General features: G+C 40.1%; 2 protein-coding genes across 3 annotated transcripts in view; one reads left to right on the top strand and one right to left on the bottom strand.

Annotated features, from left to right (window-relative positions):
- The window catches only part of LOC119722772 (enoyl-CoA hydratase, mitochondrial-like), a 6,680-nt gene extending 2,143 nt beyond the window's left edge, over positions 1 to 4,537 (bottom strand). The window contains exons 1-5 of the mRNA XM_038193084.1: positions 4,284 to 4,537; positions 2,739 to 2,933; positions 1,811 to 1,938; positions 1,108 to 1,207; positions 597 to 701 (exon numbers count right to left, since the gene is read on the bottom strand). Of these exons, the coding sequence (XP_038049012.1) occupies positions 597 to 701; positions 1,108 to 1,207; positions 1,811 to 1,938; positions 2,739 to 2,933; positions 4,284 to 4,416 (661 nt within the window). The 5' untranslated portion in view covers positions 4,417 to 4,537. The remainder of the gene's footprint in view (positions 1 to 596; positions 702 to 1,107; positions 1,208 to 1,810; positions 1,939 to 2,738; positions 2,934 to 4,283) is intronic.
- Positions 4,376 to 15,757, top strand: LOC119722749 (WD repeat domain phosphoinositide-interacting protein 3-like). Of its 2 annotated transcripts, none has more exons than XM_038193059.1 (9): positions 4,376 to 4,511; positions 7,787 to 7,861; positions 8,102 to 8,203; positions 8,773 to 8,955; positions 9,415 to 9,605; positions 10,563 to 10,648; positions 11,014 to 11,115; positions 11,409 to 11,530; positions 12,006 to 15,757. In XM_038193059.1, exons 2-9 carry the CDS (start codon positions 7,804 to 7,806, stop codon positions 12,110 to 12,112), a joined length of 951 nt encoding a protein of 316 aa, XP_038048987.1. In that variant the 5' UTR covers positions 4,376 to 4,511; positions 7,787 to 7,803; the 3' UTR covers positions 12,113 to 15,757. The 2 variants fall into 2 exon arrangements, with proteins under 2 accessions (XP_038048987.1, XP_038048979.1); XM_038193051.1 differs by lacking the exon at positions 4,376 to 4,511 and adding an exon at positions 5,351 to 5,553.
- Positions 15,758 to 16,204: the final 447 nt, after the last annotated feature.

The following is a 16,204-nucleotide window of genomic DNA, read 5'->3' on the forward strand; positions in this document are numbered from 1 at the left end:
GATTTGAAAAGAGCACAATCTCAGCATTACCGCTGTGAAAACCGCATGCTGATACCATCTTTAGTTTAAAAATTATGGAAGTCGGAACACCAAGAGATGTGATGAAGTGATGTGATGAAGTGGCCCTATTTTGACCTGAATCTCCAAATGAAAATTCCCGACAAACGACTCATTTAGCTTGATCGCATCACATATGTGTGTTTGGACATATCACCCTGGACAATGCGAGACCCAGGCAGTGTATGACGTAACCACTTCTACAGCGTATTAGTAACCAATAGAGTGTTCTGATTTTGAAGGTAACACAACAAAAAGTTGCAATAAAGAAAATAATCAAAGCCCAAAAATCCTTTCTCAATCCTGGAAATTTTTCCTTTGCAAGAATCCAATGGCACATCCTTTTCTCTTGAAATTCTAGAGATGCATTAAACCCTACATGTGACTGGGTGTCTCTTTCTGGATCCTGCAAAATTCTTCTTGAATTTGAAATTTCAAGCAGTGTTTGACAACTCTTAATCATCAGGCTTCATGGGCACTTTTTGTGGATCACAAATGTTCCTGATAGGTGTTCCAAGAAACTCCAAAGACATTTTTACCCATTTCTTTGGCTTCTTGACCGGTGATAGGGTCTCCAGTGAGAACCATCTCCATTGCCTTGGATTTACCGATAGCTTTGGTAAGTCTCTGAGTACCTCCTGCACCTGTTGACCAAAAAAAAAAAATATTTATAAAATGTGCCCTTTCCATTCCAATGATCAAAGGCGAATAACAAAGAACTAATTTCAAACCCAATTTCAAAAAGTTATGACAGAGAAGAAAAAGACAAGACACAAACTTTGAGATAAAATCAGGTCACCGCCCCAGTGCCAAACTGCAGTACGGGGAAACGTGTATCCCGTCAACAGGGGATTTATATACTTAAATCTACACCCCATCCTGCCATTGGTAATGTCTTGACTTTTCCTGAGACAGACGCCTCTAACCCTACTTAAGAAGGCTGTTCTTAGCAAGATTCCTGGCTGACCAAATAATGGGAATTATTGGGTAAATATTCAAGGGCCTTAACAGGAAAGGCTCTGCAAAAACAAATAATGACACTTGCTGTACCTGGGATTGTTCCTAGCAAGATTTCTGGTTGACCAAATCGGGCTTTTTCTCCAGCATAGATAATATCACACATCATGGCCAGCTCACAGCCCCCACCAAGCTGTGAAATAAAGAAGACAGTGTGTTTATTTCAAAGTTCAGTCCACTGCTATCTTTCATCTCATGATCTTATCTCAAACCTTAACCTCAACCCTGTTCTTCCGCAATTGTGATTTTATTTTAGTCTTCTTCCAATAATTAAGTTTTTTTATTAAAACTTAGTAGTTTCTGCCTTGCAATAGAGTAAATGGGTGCATTTACGAGTAGCAACGGGTGCCACATCGGTGCGTCAATACAGAAAAATGCAAGTGTGTACAGTGAGCTTTTTACAATGTAAATCACATTTTCACAAGCCTCATAAATGCGAATCTGTTTTGTTTTTCCATGTAGCCTGGTTTTCATTTTAGAAATACCCCATGAATGACATTCAAATCCTTCTCTTTCATTGTCTGAGAAGTTACTAAGTAATATGTCAAGTTTATTATGGGTACTCGAGTCCGTAATCTGGAACCGGTTTCTGACATCAGTGGTTGGGTACTCGGGTATTGGTTTCAACACACAGCCCTACAATGGAAGACACATATTAAGTCATCTGCTTCTTTTAGGTCAAATAAAACAAATGTCAGCAGTTGATGGCAGGCAGGTCATTCTCCCAGATACTTACAGCGTAACCATTCACAACTGCAATGACAGGCTTTCTGGTCCTGCTCACATGGTCCCAGTCTCCAAGGAAGTTGCCGCTGTAAACTTTCTGGAATGACAATCCCTGCATCTCTTTAATGTCTGCTCCAGCTGATAGCACAATGAAAAAATAATAAATAAATAATATAAAACAATTGGAACAGTGGATTTCTTACTTAAAAGTAACTAAGTTTTTTTTCGAAAAGAAAGATATATTTACTAACAAATTATTACAGATTGGTATTAACCAATGTATATTTTCATACATGACACTTTAAACATTTATTTACTTTATTATTTTTTTTTCAGGTTGGGGGGAATCACAATCAAACCGTTTGGGTCAATAACTTCACTTGGCAGAATAATCCTTCTTGGATGCATATCTTTGTTTCACTGGGATAACTTTGTAACTGAATTCACCCTAACCCCTAGGCCCTATTGGCTAGGAACCATCCTCAATCCTGCAATATCCTCTCATTGCTACCATGTGAAATTGGATACAGCCTTCAGTCCTCCAAATTCATCTATTATTTCTTGACTTTGTTCAGTGGAGGGGTGACTATTGCCTCAATCATTCAAAATCCTCCAACAAGCACTATTAAAAGGTTGAGGCAATGCCGGTGACATTCAGAAGCAGTGCCAATGATACCGAGCATAATGCAGGGCTCAATTATGCATGGATGAACAAAAACAATGCTGGGAACAGCCCACGAACTCCACACAATGCATCCTCCAAAATCAATTAACACTTTTTTTTGCCAATCAGCCTCTTTACTCCAAAATGGGCTAGTTGATTTTGAAGGATTGAGGGTTAGGGTTCAAAATACAAATAAACACGTCAAAGATGACTGCGGAGTACAATTGTCTGTTCTCAAATGTTACACTGGTCAATAGATCTTCCAAGCACCTACCAGCGAATGCCTTAGGTGATCCTGTCAAGATGATACAGGCAATATCCTTGTCTGCTTCAAATGTCTTGAGAGCATCCGACACTTCGGTCATCAATGCATCACACAGAGCGTTCAAGGCCTTGGGCCGATTCAACTGGATCAAGCCAACATTCTGATTCTCTCCTTTCTTCTCAACGATGATATTCTCATAATTGGCTGAGTTTGCATAAAGGAATTAAACACAAACCAACTCTTGAAGCAACACAAATTACACACTCATATTATTGTAGATTATGCATGGGGTGCAGTCGATGTGTACTTATGCAGGAACTGTAATTGTAAATTGAATTTCAAATATAACACATTTAAAAAAACATATTTACTATAAACATGGATGAATAAAAAAAATCCTCCATGCTATAAAAAAAAAATTACTTGACTATAAGTTTGTAAGTGTAAGTGAATAAAAATACCACTGCAAATTTTGGAAAGAACGTTGCAACCTGACGCTGTTTTTTTTTCATATATCATCTCAAAAAAGGTCAGTCATTGCAAAAATGTTTAAAAGCCATGAATCTGGGGCTGAGAAACATTTCTAATTTTGTTCGAATACAACAATTTTTTTGACTCTCCATAGATTTTGCACACAACAGTTGGTCAAAAGTGCATGCATGTGGGCGTACTTCAGACCAATACTGAAAGACAGGCAACAGCCTTACTGATGCACTTCGCCAAGCTCAGTTAATTACAACCTGAAATTATAAGATAAGTAGACCTCTGAAGATAATGAATTCAGTGTTTGTTTGTTTGTTTGTTTGTTTGTTGTTTTTTGGGGAAAGATTTCCATATACGAAGTTCACTCAACACCCTGTGTACAAACCCTATGAGATTGGACTGAAAAATTCTAAGTGTTTTCCAAGAAAATGCTCGTATTTTCTCACTGCTCAAATTGACTTTGATGACATGAAATTGCTATCTGGGGGCTTGTTGGTCAATACAGAGGAAAATGAGTGAACTTTGTATATGGAAATCTTTCCTTTTTTTTTGCTATTATAATGCAGTTATAGAATACATGGGTTGGGGTGATTACATTAAATTTGATAAAATAATATCGATCTTGATTGGATTTTCTGTTCCCTTAGCAACGCGTCAACGGGGATGTCCATGCATAGCAGGGTTTATAGAACTACTTGTGGCTGAACATACAGAGGAAGTCCAGTATTTTAACCACATTTGGGGCTAGCCAAATGGCAGCAAAAATATTCCCTCATTTATATATTATATAAACATGTGGATTTATAAAATTATTAAATCCACATGTTCATCATTCATGTTCAACCATGGTTCAACCATTGCCATTAAGTAGTAAGAGGATTAAGCTTAATAATATGGACTTTGATCAGCACTACATCATGTACAGTATTCAGCTCAGTAATATCATAATCAGCTGTGCAATGCACGGCATGGCACAGCATACTGCATGTACTGTGTACATAAAGTATGATGTACACGTACGTAGGCTATGTGCGACTGCGACCCGTATTCGATTCCATACCGTACCTGCACAGGCTGCAGACGACAAACATCGAAAATGTCCAGCTGATGACGGAAAGTACTTTGAGCGCGTCGATAAACTAACCACTGTCCTTGACACAAAAGTCCTACCAAGGGCAGAGGCACATTTGTACAAAGAGGCCATTGTGTGATTTATATTTCTATTATTCGGGAAGTTTTTACAAGTCCAAAGTACGTACCCCGGGGGACAAATGTAAAGTAACACAGCTAGTCGTGCAAGTAAGTAGTAGTCTGTTGAAATGTCTCCCCATAGCGTTTTGAAAGATGATTCTGGGAACTACACTTGATGTGCAAAGGTCAACGAGAGTTCAAATTGACCTGTAACGTTAATTCTCGTGAGATTCTACGTGATGTGAATGATGATTGGGCATACCACTAAAATATAGGGATGCTCTTTATTAATTATATAAACATATCATCCATATAAAAAAACAAACCCAAATTTGATAATTTTTGTCTACATAATTACACATTATTGTTTTTGTGTGTTAAAATTGATGTATTTAAGCATAAAATGGTGGAATAAATTAATTATTGTTTTATCAAGGGGATATTATTTTACCTTTATGAAGTGAAACCGTCCAAGGGGGACGACCCCAATCGGGGGTCAGACAAGTCGACCGTTGAGACAACTCGACTCGGGACAAGTCGACCGTTGAGACAACTCGACCGTTGAGACAACTCGACCGTATGTGCGATAAATGGAAAGACAAGTCGACCGTTGAGACAAGTCGCCTCGCATGTTTTGGGGCCTAGTTTTGGGGATAGTACCGGGGATTTTGACGGCGGCTGATCGCCGTTTGGGAGTTATGACACGTAACAGAGCAGAGCCGATATAGCGCAGCGTGATTGTCCGTGCACATCGTTCGTTTTTGCCGGGCCTGTGCGCGCATTTCCGGTCAACCGCGTGGCCGTACCGTGCACGTGCCGTGCACGTTAGCTGTCTCAACGGTCGAGTTGTCCCGAGTCGAGTTGTCTCAACGGTCGACTTGTCTCAACGGTCGAGTTGTCTCAACGGTCGACTTGTCCCGAGTCGAGTTGTCTCAACGGTCGACTTGTCTGACATTCCCCCAATCACCCCATGCATATAACAGGAAGCCTGTAATCTTCAACATTCGCTCATTTGTGTCTGAAGCAAAATTGTCGTCAATTCGAAATCGGTGATCGTTGGATCATAAATTTGTCCATGACAACATGAACTTGACTCCAGAGAACCCTTCGGGTAACAAGTTATTGTATGCCGGCTTTAACCAAGATCATGGTGAGAACTTGTTTCAGTCAGTCAGTCTTTTCAGATACAGTATTTTTAGTAACATTGACATTGTCAATGCATGTTCAATTGTGTTTGTGTTGCGCCCCAACTATGGTATCGGTCCCAACTATAGTTGGGATCGTCCCAACTATAGTTAGGACAGTCCCAACTGTAGTTCCACAGTTGGGCTGGCCCAACTATAGTTCAGAGTCATCAAGGGGGCCCATCTATAGTTGGGCCACTCCAATCTTTTTTATTTTGCAGTGTCCCAACTATACTAGTTAAATTACATATTAACATATAGCCCCACTAGTGTGGCCATCGGTATGCTGCGCTGAACCTCTGGCCACACACCGTGGTACCGCGCACTACTGAGGACGAAGTTTTCATAAAATTTACAGGCAGTTTCTTACATATGGTTGTATTCTATGATGTCCCATCTATCACTTCTGGGATGCTTAGGTGTAATGATGTTCAATTTTCCGAGATATTCTTGAATCTTTCTGGAGCTCATAGTCATATGCACTCGTGAAACGTCTGGTGATGGCAGCCATTTTGAATGTGACAAGAGATGACCTCAAGCTGTGACGTCGCGTTTATGCAAATTGCTTGTCGAGCGAGGGCGCGAGTTTCAAATGCGCAGCTGTTTCCTGTGTCGCGCGCGTCGTCCAAGCCGTCGACATCGATGCCCACGCAGTGCATGCGCAGGGTATTATTTTAATTTTTATTTGGAACAGGAAACAGCCGTCGCATTTGCAACTCGCGCCCTCGCTCGACAAGCAATTTGCATAAACGCGACGTCACAGCTTGAGGTCATCTCTTGTCACATTCAAAATGGCTGCCATCACCAGACGTTTCACGAGTGCATATGGGCTCCCAGAAAGATTCAAGAATATCTCGGAAAATTGAACATCATTACACCTAAGCATCCCAGAAGTAATAGATGGGACATCGTAGAATACAACCATATGTAAGAAATTCCCTGCAAATTTTATGAAAACGTCCTTAGTAGTGCGCGGACCACGGTGTGTGGCCTTAGGTTCAGCGCAGCATACCGACGGCCACACTAGTGGGGCTAATTAACATAGAGCTTCTCACTCTCAGCGCTACTTGCATGTACTATGTGTCATGCTCCACTGCACTCCCACTCCGTATCTGCGTAGCCGCCAACAGGGTAGTTGGTTTGGACTTAGCATTTTTTCAGCAACTCCCATTCATTTTGTGTTGCTTCGTTCTCAAGCATATTCAAAGGGACTCCTACTCCTAGAACTATGAGGCTCCACTACAAAAACATAGGCAGATTACCCCGCTAAACTGTTTGCTATACAAAACACCAACTAAGTACCAAAACGTCCATCCCAACCAAGCTTTTTCCCACAGAACCGCTGCACAGTTTGCCCCTAAACTCCGTACAATACCTCATGACATACTCACGCTATGTGCACCAAACAAACATCGGTGGATTCTGTCGGTTTTTCGGCAAAAACGATGAAAAATTTGCCCTTTCCGCACTGAGCCAACCTGACGCCCGCAAAATGATCGCAGTCATTTTCGGTTCGATCGCTCGGAGCGCGCCACGGGGGGTACGGTAGGAGCGGAACGATAATATGCGCATGCGTTCAAGTGCAAGTACGTACCCCCCACGGCGCGCTCCGAGCGATCGAACCGAAAATGACTGCGATTATTCTGCGCGCGTGCAATAACAACCTCATAAATGGACCCAAATTTTGGACTACCTCCGTGTATTGGGCCCCCTAGCAGTAGCACATAGGCATTCACACTAAAAGAGTCCCAAATTTTCGAATCAGCAAGCATAGATAGCAAAGTGACGAGTTGAAAACGTTCCGTTGAAACAGGTGTTTTTTCACAGGCCTAGACCAGTAAGTAAAACAGTAGACAAGACTTTCAATTTGTTCTGTTGCAACATTATTTTCGCTTTGGACGCACACTCCCCTTCTTAATTAATGTACTAGGGTAGGGACCGTTCACTGAGCACCGTCGATATATTGATGTAATTGATTACTGAATTATATTGATATCACCAGTAGCAGTTTCTGAATTATATCAAAACATTGAAAATTTCGATATTGAGGAATTATCTCGAAAATATTGAAAATTTGTGAGATAATCATCAAAAGAAATCTCCCGTTTGTGCTTCAGAACTTGATTTGCATGTTTTTTTCTGCACTCAAGGTCCCAGTCTGGCCTAGTACTAATGTCTTTTATCTACTTGTTTCCGCAGGATGTTTTGCCTGTGGTATGGAGACTGGTTTCCGTGTCTATAACACTGACCCATTGAAAGAAAAAGAGAGGCAAGGTAAGTCTTGTAGACGGAGGGAAATGTGGCTACTTTTCAAGAGCTGTGGAAATGAACAGAGTGTTTATGTTGATGGATGCATCAGATATAGGGCTGTCTGTTTTGAAATAATTTAGTATTTGATTACACGAGCCTGCTTCCGTCTCCTTCTGCCAGAACGCCGCAAATATTTGAAATTTGCACACATCAGCTGTCTTTCAGAGATAAATTTAAAATGAGAGTTTCTTGATTTTGTTTCAGATTTCACTGATGGAGGGGTGGCACATGTGGAAATGCTGTTTAGATGTAACTATTTAGCACTAGTTGGTGGAGGTAAAACACCCAACTATCCGCCAAATAAAGGTAGGAATTGTGACCCTTAGATCCGTCTTTGTTGCAGGTCTTGTCTGTGTATATGCTTGGCATTCTTGGGTTAGAGATGAGGGTACCAGCCTAGATATTTCATTCTAGAAAGCGTCATAGTAGGAGCCATTGCCTGGTGCTGTGTGTGAAAGCTGGAATGTTGTGCTATGCAATTCAAACTGTACCAACCTCTCCAGCCGAGATGGAGACTTCTATATTTTGAGTTGCTTTTGTCCACAATTTATGCCTGGAATTGCCAAAATTCTCAAAAATTTCATGAGGCAGAGACAAGGTCCTCAGTATCCAAGTTTTTGAGGAGATGGACCTTCAGTAGTCTGGTGGCATGACTATGGAAATGTGTAGAAATAGAGACTGGGTACCGGATGTTTCTTTTTACACAGTTAACTGATACAGTACTAAAAGGGTGTTGGACTGGTTGTTTCAGGTGCCAGTCTATCTTAATTTTGTGACTTTCATACACAGTATTGCAAGTCCCACATTTTCAGACTACTGTTCCCCATGCTTGAATGCATTATGCCATTCAGTCCTTTTCTTTTCTGTCCATTCAGTGATGATATGGGATGACGTCAAGAAGAAGCCAGTCATCGAACTAGAGTTCTCTGGTGAGGTTCGATCAGTCCGACTCAGACGAGACAGGATCGTTGTTGTCTTAGAAACCATGATCAAAGTCTACACATTCACCCAGAATCCTCAACAGCTACATGTCTTCCAAACGTGGACAAACCCAAAAGGTAACTTCGAACATTAGAGATGTATGCTGTAACTGACTTTCTTGAGCAGGGACAGATTTCATGGCTAACCTGCTAACCACAGAATTCCGTGCAGACGATCACCATTTTGTGCTAACCGCGCTAGAACAACAATTCTGTGCTAACCCTGTAAGCACAGAATCCTTAGTTACGGGATGTATGCATGCGCAGTAGCCAAAATTCCTTGCTAACCCGTGAAATACGCTTACCGTAAGCAGGGATTTTTCGCAAACGGTAAGCAGAGCCATGAAATTGGGCCCAGGCCTAGTGGTTAGTGTTTGTGACTCACAATCAAAGGGTCAAGGGTTAGAATCCAGTCACTTGCCAAGTGTGTTCTTGGGCAAGTCACTTTACCTCTTTTTGCCTCTCTCCATTTTTGTTTCTTTCCTTAGTTTGATGTTTATGACATCAATTAACCGCGACTCGTAATCATTTTGGCAGGTCTGTGTGTGCTGTGCCCCAACAGTAACAATTCTTTGTTAGCGTTCCCTGGTCGTAGGACAGGTCACATACAAATCATTGACCTAGCCAGCACAGAGAAGGACCCAGTGGACATTGCAGCTCACGATAATGCCTTGAGTTGCTTAACGTTCAACCATCAAGGTACAAGAATAGCGTCAGCATCTGAAAAGGTAAGTCAAAGTGTGCTGCAGATTTTGTGGAGCTGTTTTAAATGAAAATGACAGGCAGTGTGAAGGAAGATGAAGCAACAATGACAATCATCAAAAGTAATGATGATGTATGATAGTGACATTAATAAGGATGTGACGTTTACACGTACAACGTTTACAATAAATCTGTTAACAATAATTCCTAATTGTTGACACAAACCCGAATTATAGAAAAGAGACAGTATGAGTTAAACAAACACAGCAAACATCTTTGATGTTTTGCCTATGTAATTTACAAAACCTTTGAAGCACTGCAGTACTTGATTACATTTGGGGTATATCGTCGCGTCAGTGCAACAAGGTCGTAACTCCATTTTGCAACAAAGTCATATCTCGCGCAAATACGTTCCATGCAACAAGGTCGTATCTCAACGTTTATTGACTTTGTGTGTACATCTGGGTTATTGTAAGTGAGATACAACCTTTCGACATTATGAAACTCGCGTTTCGCATACGGCGCATTTTAGAAGATATGGCCTTGTTGCATGGACATGATGATATGTATTCAAGTTTTTATGTTTTCGATGACACCCTGCTATTTATTATGTCAATCATTGTTCATTCATTGTGGTAATCACGCCAGTTTGCGACTCTAGACATATGGGCAGGCATCAACCTTTATGAAATGGCTAAACGCTTAATCGGTTCTTTAAAATATTGCTGAACATTTGGAAAAATAAATGCAAAGTCACATCCCTAGACATTAATTACAGTGTTGACAGGGATAGTGACAATGACATGGATGACAATATTGAGATGATATTTGGCAGTGTCATTGACAGTATGGATGACAATGACTTCATGCGTGACTACAGTTCGGACACCAGCAGTGATGACAAAGAATGTGATTACAATGATGTAGAAACTTTTACTTCAGAGATGATAAAAGTCTTAATTGAAACTGATTTTATTTTCCAGGGAACTCTCATAAGGATATTTGACACAAGCAACGGAACCCAGTTACAAGAACTAAGACGGGGCTCAGGTAGTGCTAACATCTACTGGTGAGTAACTTAAATAATAACCCACATGGTTGATTTGTAGTTTGCAACGGGGTATAGTAAAATACAGTATCATGTAGACCATTTTTTTTTGTAACAGAATCTATTTTATATTAAAGGCTGATCTGTGCTTAAGAATAGGATTGGCAAGCAGATTTGACTTCAAAAATTGTGCTCACTTGATGTTGTGGAGAATTTGCAACATATGTTACATCTGTTGATTGAGTTGTAGGTGGCTTTCCTTTGATGGATTCAGCGAAAAGCTGCTAGATGCAAAGAGTTAAAGTCTGTCATCATAAAAAGGAACGGGCTTAATGTTTGCTTGTTGAGTGTCACACATTGAAACTCATGATGTTATTTTGTTACAGCATCAACTTCAACCAAGACTCCTCGCTACTGTGTGTTTCAAGTGACCATGGCACGGTGCATGTGTTTGGAGCGGAGGAACCACGGAAAAACAAGCAGTCAAGGTGAAGAACAAAACATTGACCTCATACCCATCACCCTAATAAGTCCTGAATAGACCCAAGTATTTAATAGTCGCTCATCAAACGAATATTCGAATATCTTTTTGTGGGTTTGAATATTCGAAAAGAAGAAACTATGCACATGCACATGACTGTGTTGTATTTTTTACTCGTAAAGTTGCACTTTGTTACTGTCAGATGCCTGTTTATTGGTCACATTCGTTTAGCTGGAATGCCATTGCCACACAGTGGTCATGTGCCATTGAATACTCTCGGACCTTTCTATTTGCCCACAGCCTTGCATCTGCCAGTTTCCTGCCCAAATATTTTAGTTCCAAGTGGAGTTTTTCCAAGTTCCAAGTTCCAGGCAATGCGCAGTGCATCTGTGCATTTGGTGCTGACAGCAACTCAGTCATAGGTGAGATGTTTATACCGTGATGTAATCTTGGGGGCGAGAGGGGGGCGAGAGAGGGGCGGGAGGGGGCATGTGATCCCCAACAAATGTCTGTGCCTCTCCCCACCTGCCTACCCCATTGCCCCCGGTTTAAAATCTTGAATTGAACAAAAATATGTTGAAAAGAAATATGCACCCTGGGTGCCCCCAGAAAGTTTCACACTAATTATGCCACTGAGTTTATAGTAATGTCATCAAGGTCTTTTTTGGGTCTCCTTGTACAATGTGATAATTGGACAATTAGCTGAAAGTTGTCTTGTAAGCTGAAATTCAATTTCACCATAGAAGTTCAGTTATTTGTGTGTTTTAACAATTACTCCATGAAACCAATAAACAGTGCACCTCTTCTGTATCGTGAATTGTGTGGGGAAAGCAAACCGGTTAATGCATAAACATGTACTTTGAATTAAATGCTTTTCCAACTTTGTTTTTTTAACAGCAATCTGCGCAGATGGCAGCTACTTCAAATTTGTCTTCAATCAGAAAGGAGAATGCAGTCGAGAGGTCTATGAGAACTTCCTTGAAATGACTGATGAAAAGATGTGAGCCCCACCCATCATTCAACCATTCAAAAGCTAACTATAATGACGTGTTCTCAGTGGGAACGTCCATATTACTACACCTCATGCATATTCATGATCGAGAGCCGAGTTCTCACTGGTCTATTCACCATCACGTGTCAGCGGCTAGTTTTGCAATTTAGCAAGTGGGCATGCAAGTATTCATACACAGCTTAAATAGTTATGCATGGTAGACTATCGCAGTGGTTACCAGTGCGCTAGTCTATTACGCATGCACTTCACAAAGCAATCGTGGAACTGGCGCAGGTGGTAGTGCGTACGCGAATCACCCTAGCAGCATGCAGCAACTACATGAAAAGATGGGGAACAACAACATTTTGCCGAGAAAACGTATGCGTAACATCATGAAATGTTTGTGAATGTGTTTGAGGTATAGCAAAACAAGTAAAATATGATTTAGTTCTGGTGGATAGTCGATATTAGCCATTAGGTATGGAAGTTGACAGACTAGTTCTAACTAGTCTGTCAACTTCCAACACCTCGGAGAGCTAATATCGACTATCCACCCGAACTGAACCATGTTTTATTTGTGTACTAATACAGACATCCGTCATAAAATGTCAAAAAATGGACGTCATTTTATCAGCTGTACCATTAATTCTCTGTAAATAAATGTACATTAAGTTTTAATTGTCTTGTTTTAAGACAGCTGAAACCGAACACTATTTGTGTTCTATGTCACTTACACCGCGTTTACACTCGATCCTGCAGAGGGCGATCGCATTCTGCGGTTGCAATAAAACTACAGGGAAGCTAACCGCAAGAGAACTGTGCCGTGTTTATACCCTATCCTGATCTCCCTCCAATCCCCAATTTACAACGGAAGGAAGGTCATTGAGTGTGCGCAGAAGATGGCCAATTTTGCGTGCTAATCACTGCAGAAATTGCTATCATATTGATTTACTTAATATTTTACTCACGCTGGTCCCCCGATTTTTGTCGTAATATAATCTAGCTTCATCCTCCACGCATTGTTAACACTAGTCCACGAATATAAAACAACATAATATCAGCATAAATAGGACTACACAAATGATCAGATTTGGGGACATGTCCTGTGTGTGTAGGTAGCTATTTCATGGCGATTGTGTAGCTAAAGGGCCCCGTTCCAAATATAGAGAACGTAACCTGGTGATTCAGGAGTCACCCAACTACTAATTAATATGTAACACCAACCGGGCTTTGAAGTTATTAGGGAGTCTTTGGGGGTAAACTAGCAATGAAGACGATGATTTCAAAACACAACCCGAAAAAAATCGTTGATGGCCGGGCACTGCGGCAATGCTGAACCGCGTTGGTATCAACTGAAAATGCGTGAGAAAATCGCATTTTCAACCCAAGGATAATGTTCAAACTTCCACACAAAAAATGGATTTCAAAGAATATAAACCAGACTGCTTAATGCAGAAATGATTTTGGAAAGAAAAACACTATTTAAGGACTAAAACAGAAGACGGGCCCGTGACTACACAGTCTCCAATTTCATGTATGTGGATGAAGCACCAATTGATTCTGGCCGAGTACCAACCGCACATATGTACTGTGCACAGAACCGCGTTGGGAACCATCGCAGCATTCACACAGGCCTCACCGGCAACTCACTTACATAACAAAATATATTTCGCGGACTTTTCTACGCTGACAGGATGTGGCTGGATCCCCCTCAGATCCCCCTTACGGGATCTAGTGTAAACGTGGTATCATCCAATGTGATCATCCTGATAAACTAGTGAAATAGTCTTAGTGTGAGAATGATCACTGATAGCATGAGCGTATCAAGCAGTGACATAATATGTTGACATCTGATAAATTGTAGACTGCTAAGCGTTTGATCGTAAGCAGTAAGCAGTGATGGAGTGTGCTTACTAATTTGGCTCAGTGTTATGATGCTCTTGTTATGAAGCATTTGATCGTAAGCAGTAAGCAGTGATAGAGTATGCTTACTAATTTGGCTCAATTTACGAAGCTCTTAAGATTCACAGTGGGACCCGTTGGAAGGCTTACTCTTTTGTACATTTTGCATTGAAAGTAATAAAGCTCTTGTTATATAAAAAGTTATTTAAACCAATAGGCCCTAATGGAGCAAACATCCATGAATTACCACAAAATATTGAAATCAATAGTGATTCAAATTATGCATTAAAATGACAAATCAAAACAGGGAGTAATAGTCATGCAGTCCCATTATTGCCAAACAAATGATTTTACTAAATCACAATATATTTTTTAAATGTCCAATGAAATTCTGTATGGAATGTATATTTTGTGAGTAGCCTATCAGAATTTTTTTGAACATACTTTAGTTATTTGTTTCCATAAAACACAACCGTTTCTTTAGGTATTGATAGTCTTTTTCACCTTGAGAGTCATTGAAATAGACCTTGCATAAAACATAAATATTCAAAACTTGGCATGACATAGCCAAAACAAGCTTGATTCACTAATAAGATGAAACTTTTAAGCTTCAAGTTATCTTTGTTTATGTCTTGTAGATTGTTCTTCATTTTCGGTATAAGCACCAATATTTTCTATCCAATATTTTTATGTGCATAGACGCTCCTTGAATGTGGAATATGGAAGTTTCTGTTCAAATGGAATTTTTGTGTTTGGTCAATCGAGGAATCTTTTGTCTTAAAAGTTCAGGATTTCCACTTGTGTAGAGCCTGTCACATGGGTGGTACCGCCATTGTAATAGGCTGCCTGTGTATAAACACCTTTCACTGTTTAATTTGTCATTCTCATACCTTACATGACATATTCTAGATCTTTCCCATTCTCGTTCATGTGCTGGCCATGAGAATTCTTAATTATGCTGAAAAAAGTGAATATCTGTATACGTATGATCAAAATAATTATAAAGTTATATATGAATGTTAAAATGTCTTCAAGTTTAAGTACTTTTCAGTTGGCTCAATTTGTTTACTAGTACTGTAGCGAGAATTTCTAATGTACATGATGCTGTACATACAAACATTGCCAATAGACCTTCTTCATGAGGAAGCCATTTTTGACCGTGTTCCCTGAATCCATTTTATAAATTGTAGACTGTTGAATGGGATGGTGCCAGACTATTTTATGATTGGAGTGCATTTCAAGCTTCACTTTCTATTTTTGTGAATGTGGTTTAAAACATGAGGGTATGTTTAATTATTCATCAGAGCAGACTGGTATTGATCATTTCATTGTCTTCATTTCTACTCGCAAGTTCCAAAAATAAAGACTTTACCTCGCTTTCCTTTTAAGATTGCCAACTCATGAATAAAGTCTAATCATAAGTTAGGCGGGTCCTGAATTACTTGGCCACGGCTGGGAATTACGCACATGTCTATGGAAGCGGCTGACAGCGGCTACAGCCACTTCCCATTCACCCATGTGTTAATTCCAGCCATAGCCAAGAAAACCAGTCGCAGCCTCAATTGATCATGTAGTTGTAGCTGCATAAATGTCAACGGCTCTTTCATGTTTGAATTCAAGGCTCAATGACTGTTTTCAGTAGACATTTTAACCTTGGTTCGTGATACTTACCAAATGTACATTGACTCAAATTGTTGGTGAAAATCCCTTAAAATGTTCCTTTAAAGTGGAAATAAATAAGAAAATGTAAACATGATTTTGTTTTCAAAATATCTTGCTTTTTAATTAAACAAAAGTCTACAAAATTAGGAATTCAAATCACATATGGTGGGAGGGAATTCATGTGTTTTGTACTCTTTTTTGTGTTCAAAGTAAAGCCCACAGTTTGAGATTAGTTTAATTTTCCTACCCACTCTCTTGCGATTGTTTTCCTCGTGCGGTTCTGACAGGACATCAGAGGGCGCCCTTTAAGCCATCATGAATATTCATAACGTCCAATGTGGATGGCTTTGGATTATTAGTAAATGAGTCAACAAGTATGGAAATACAAAATCACCAATGCAAGCCACTGATTTGTGGACTGGGTTTCAATAAAACGATATTAGATATGCATGTAATGGACCAATTAGAAGACTGCAATAAGATGTAAACCCGATGTAACCAGAATGGGAAAAAGTCGCCTTCAATTTGACTGCAATAAAGG

The sequence above is a fragment of the Patiria miniata genome, unplaced genomic scaffold (genome assembly GCF_015706575.1).
Source record: "Patiria miniata isolate m_02_andy unplaced genomic scaffold, ASM1570657v1 HiC_scaffold_1, whole genome shotgun sequence".
NCBI lineage: Eukaryota > Metazoa > Echinodermata > Asteroidea > Valvatida > Asterinidae > Patiria > Patiria miniata.

Coding starts and splice junctions, on each gene's coding strand:
- LOC119722749 (XM_038193051.1), top strand. CDS start 5,487: ATGAACTTGACTCCAGAGAACCCTTCGGGTAACAAGTTATTGTATGCC. Junction 7,862..8,101: donor GAAAGAAAAAGAGAGGCAAG/GTAAGTCTTGTA, acceptor ATTTTGTTTCAG/ATTTCACTGATGGAGGGGTG. Junction 8,204..8,772: donor CAACTATCCGCCAAATAAAG/GTAGGAATTGTG, acceptor CTGTCCATTCAG/TGATGATATGGGATGACGTC.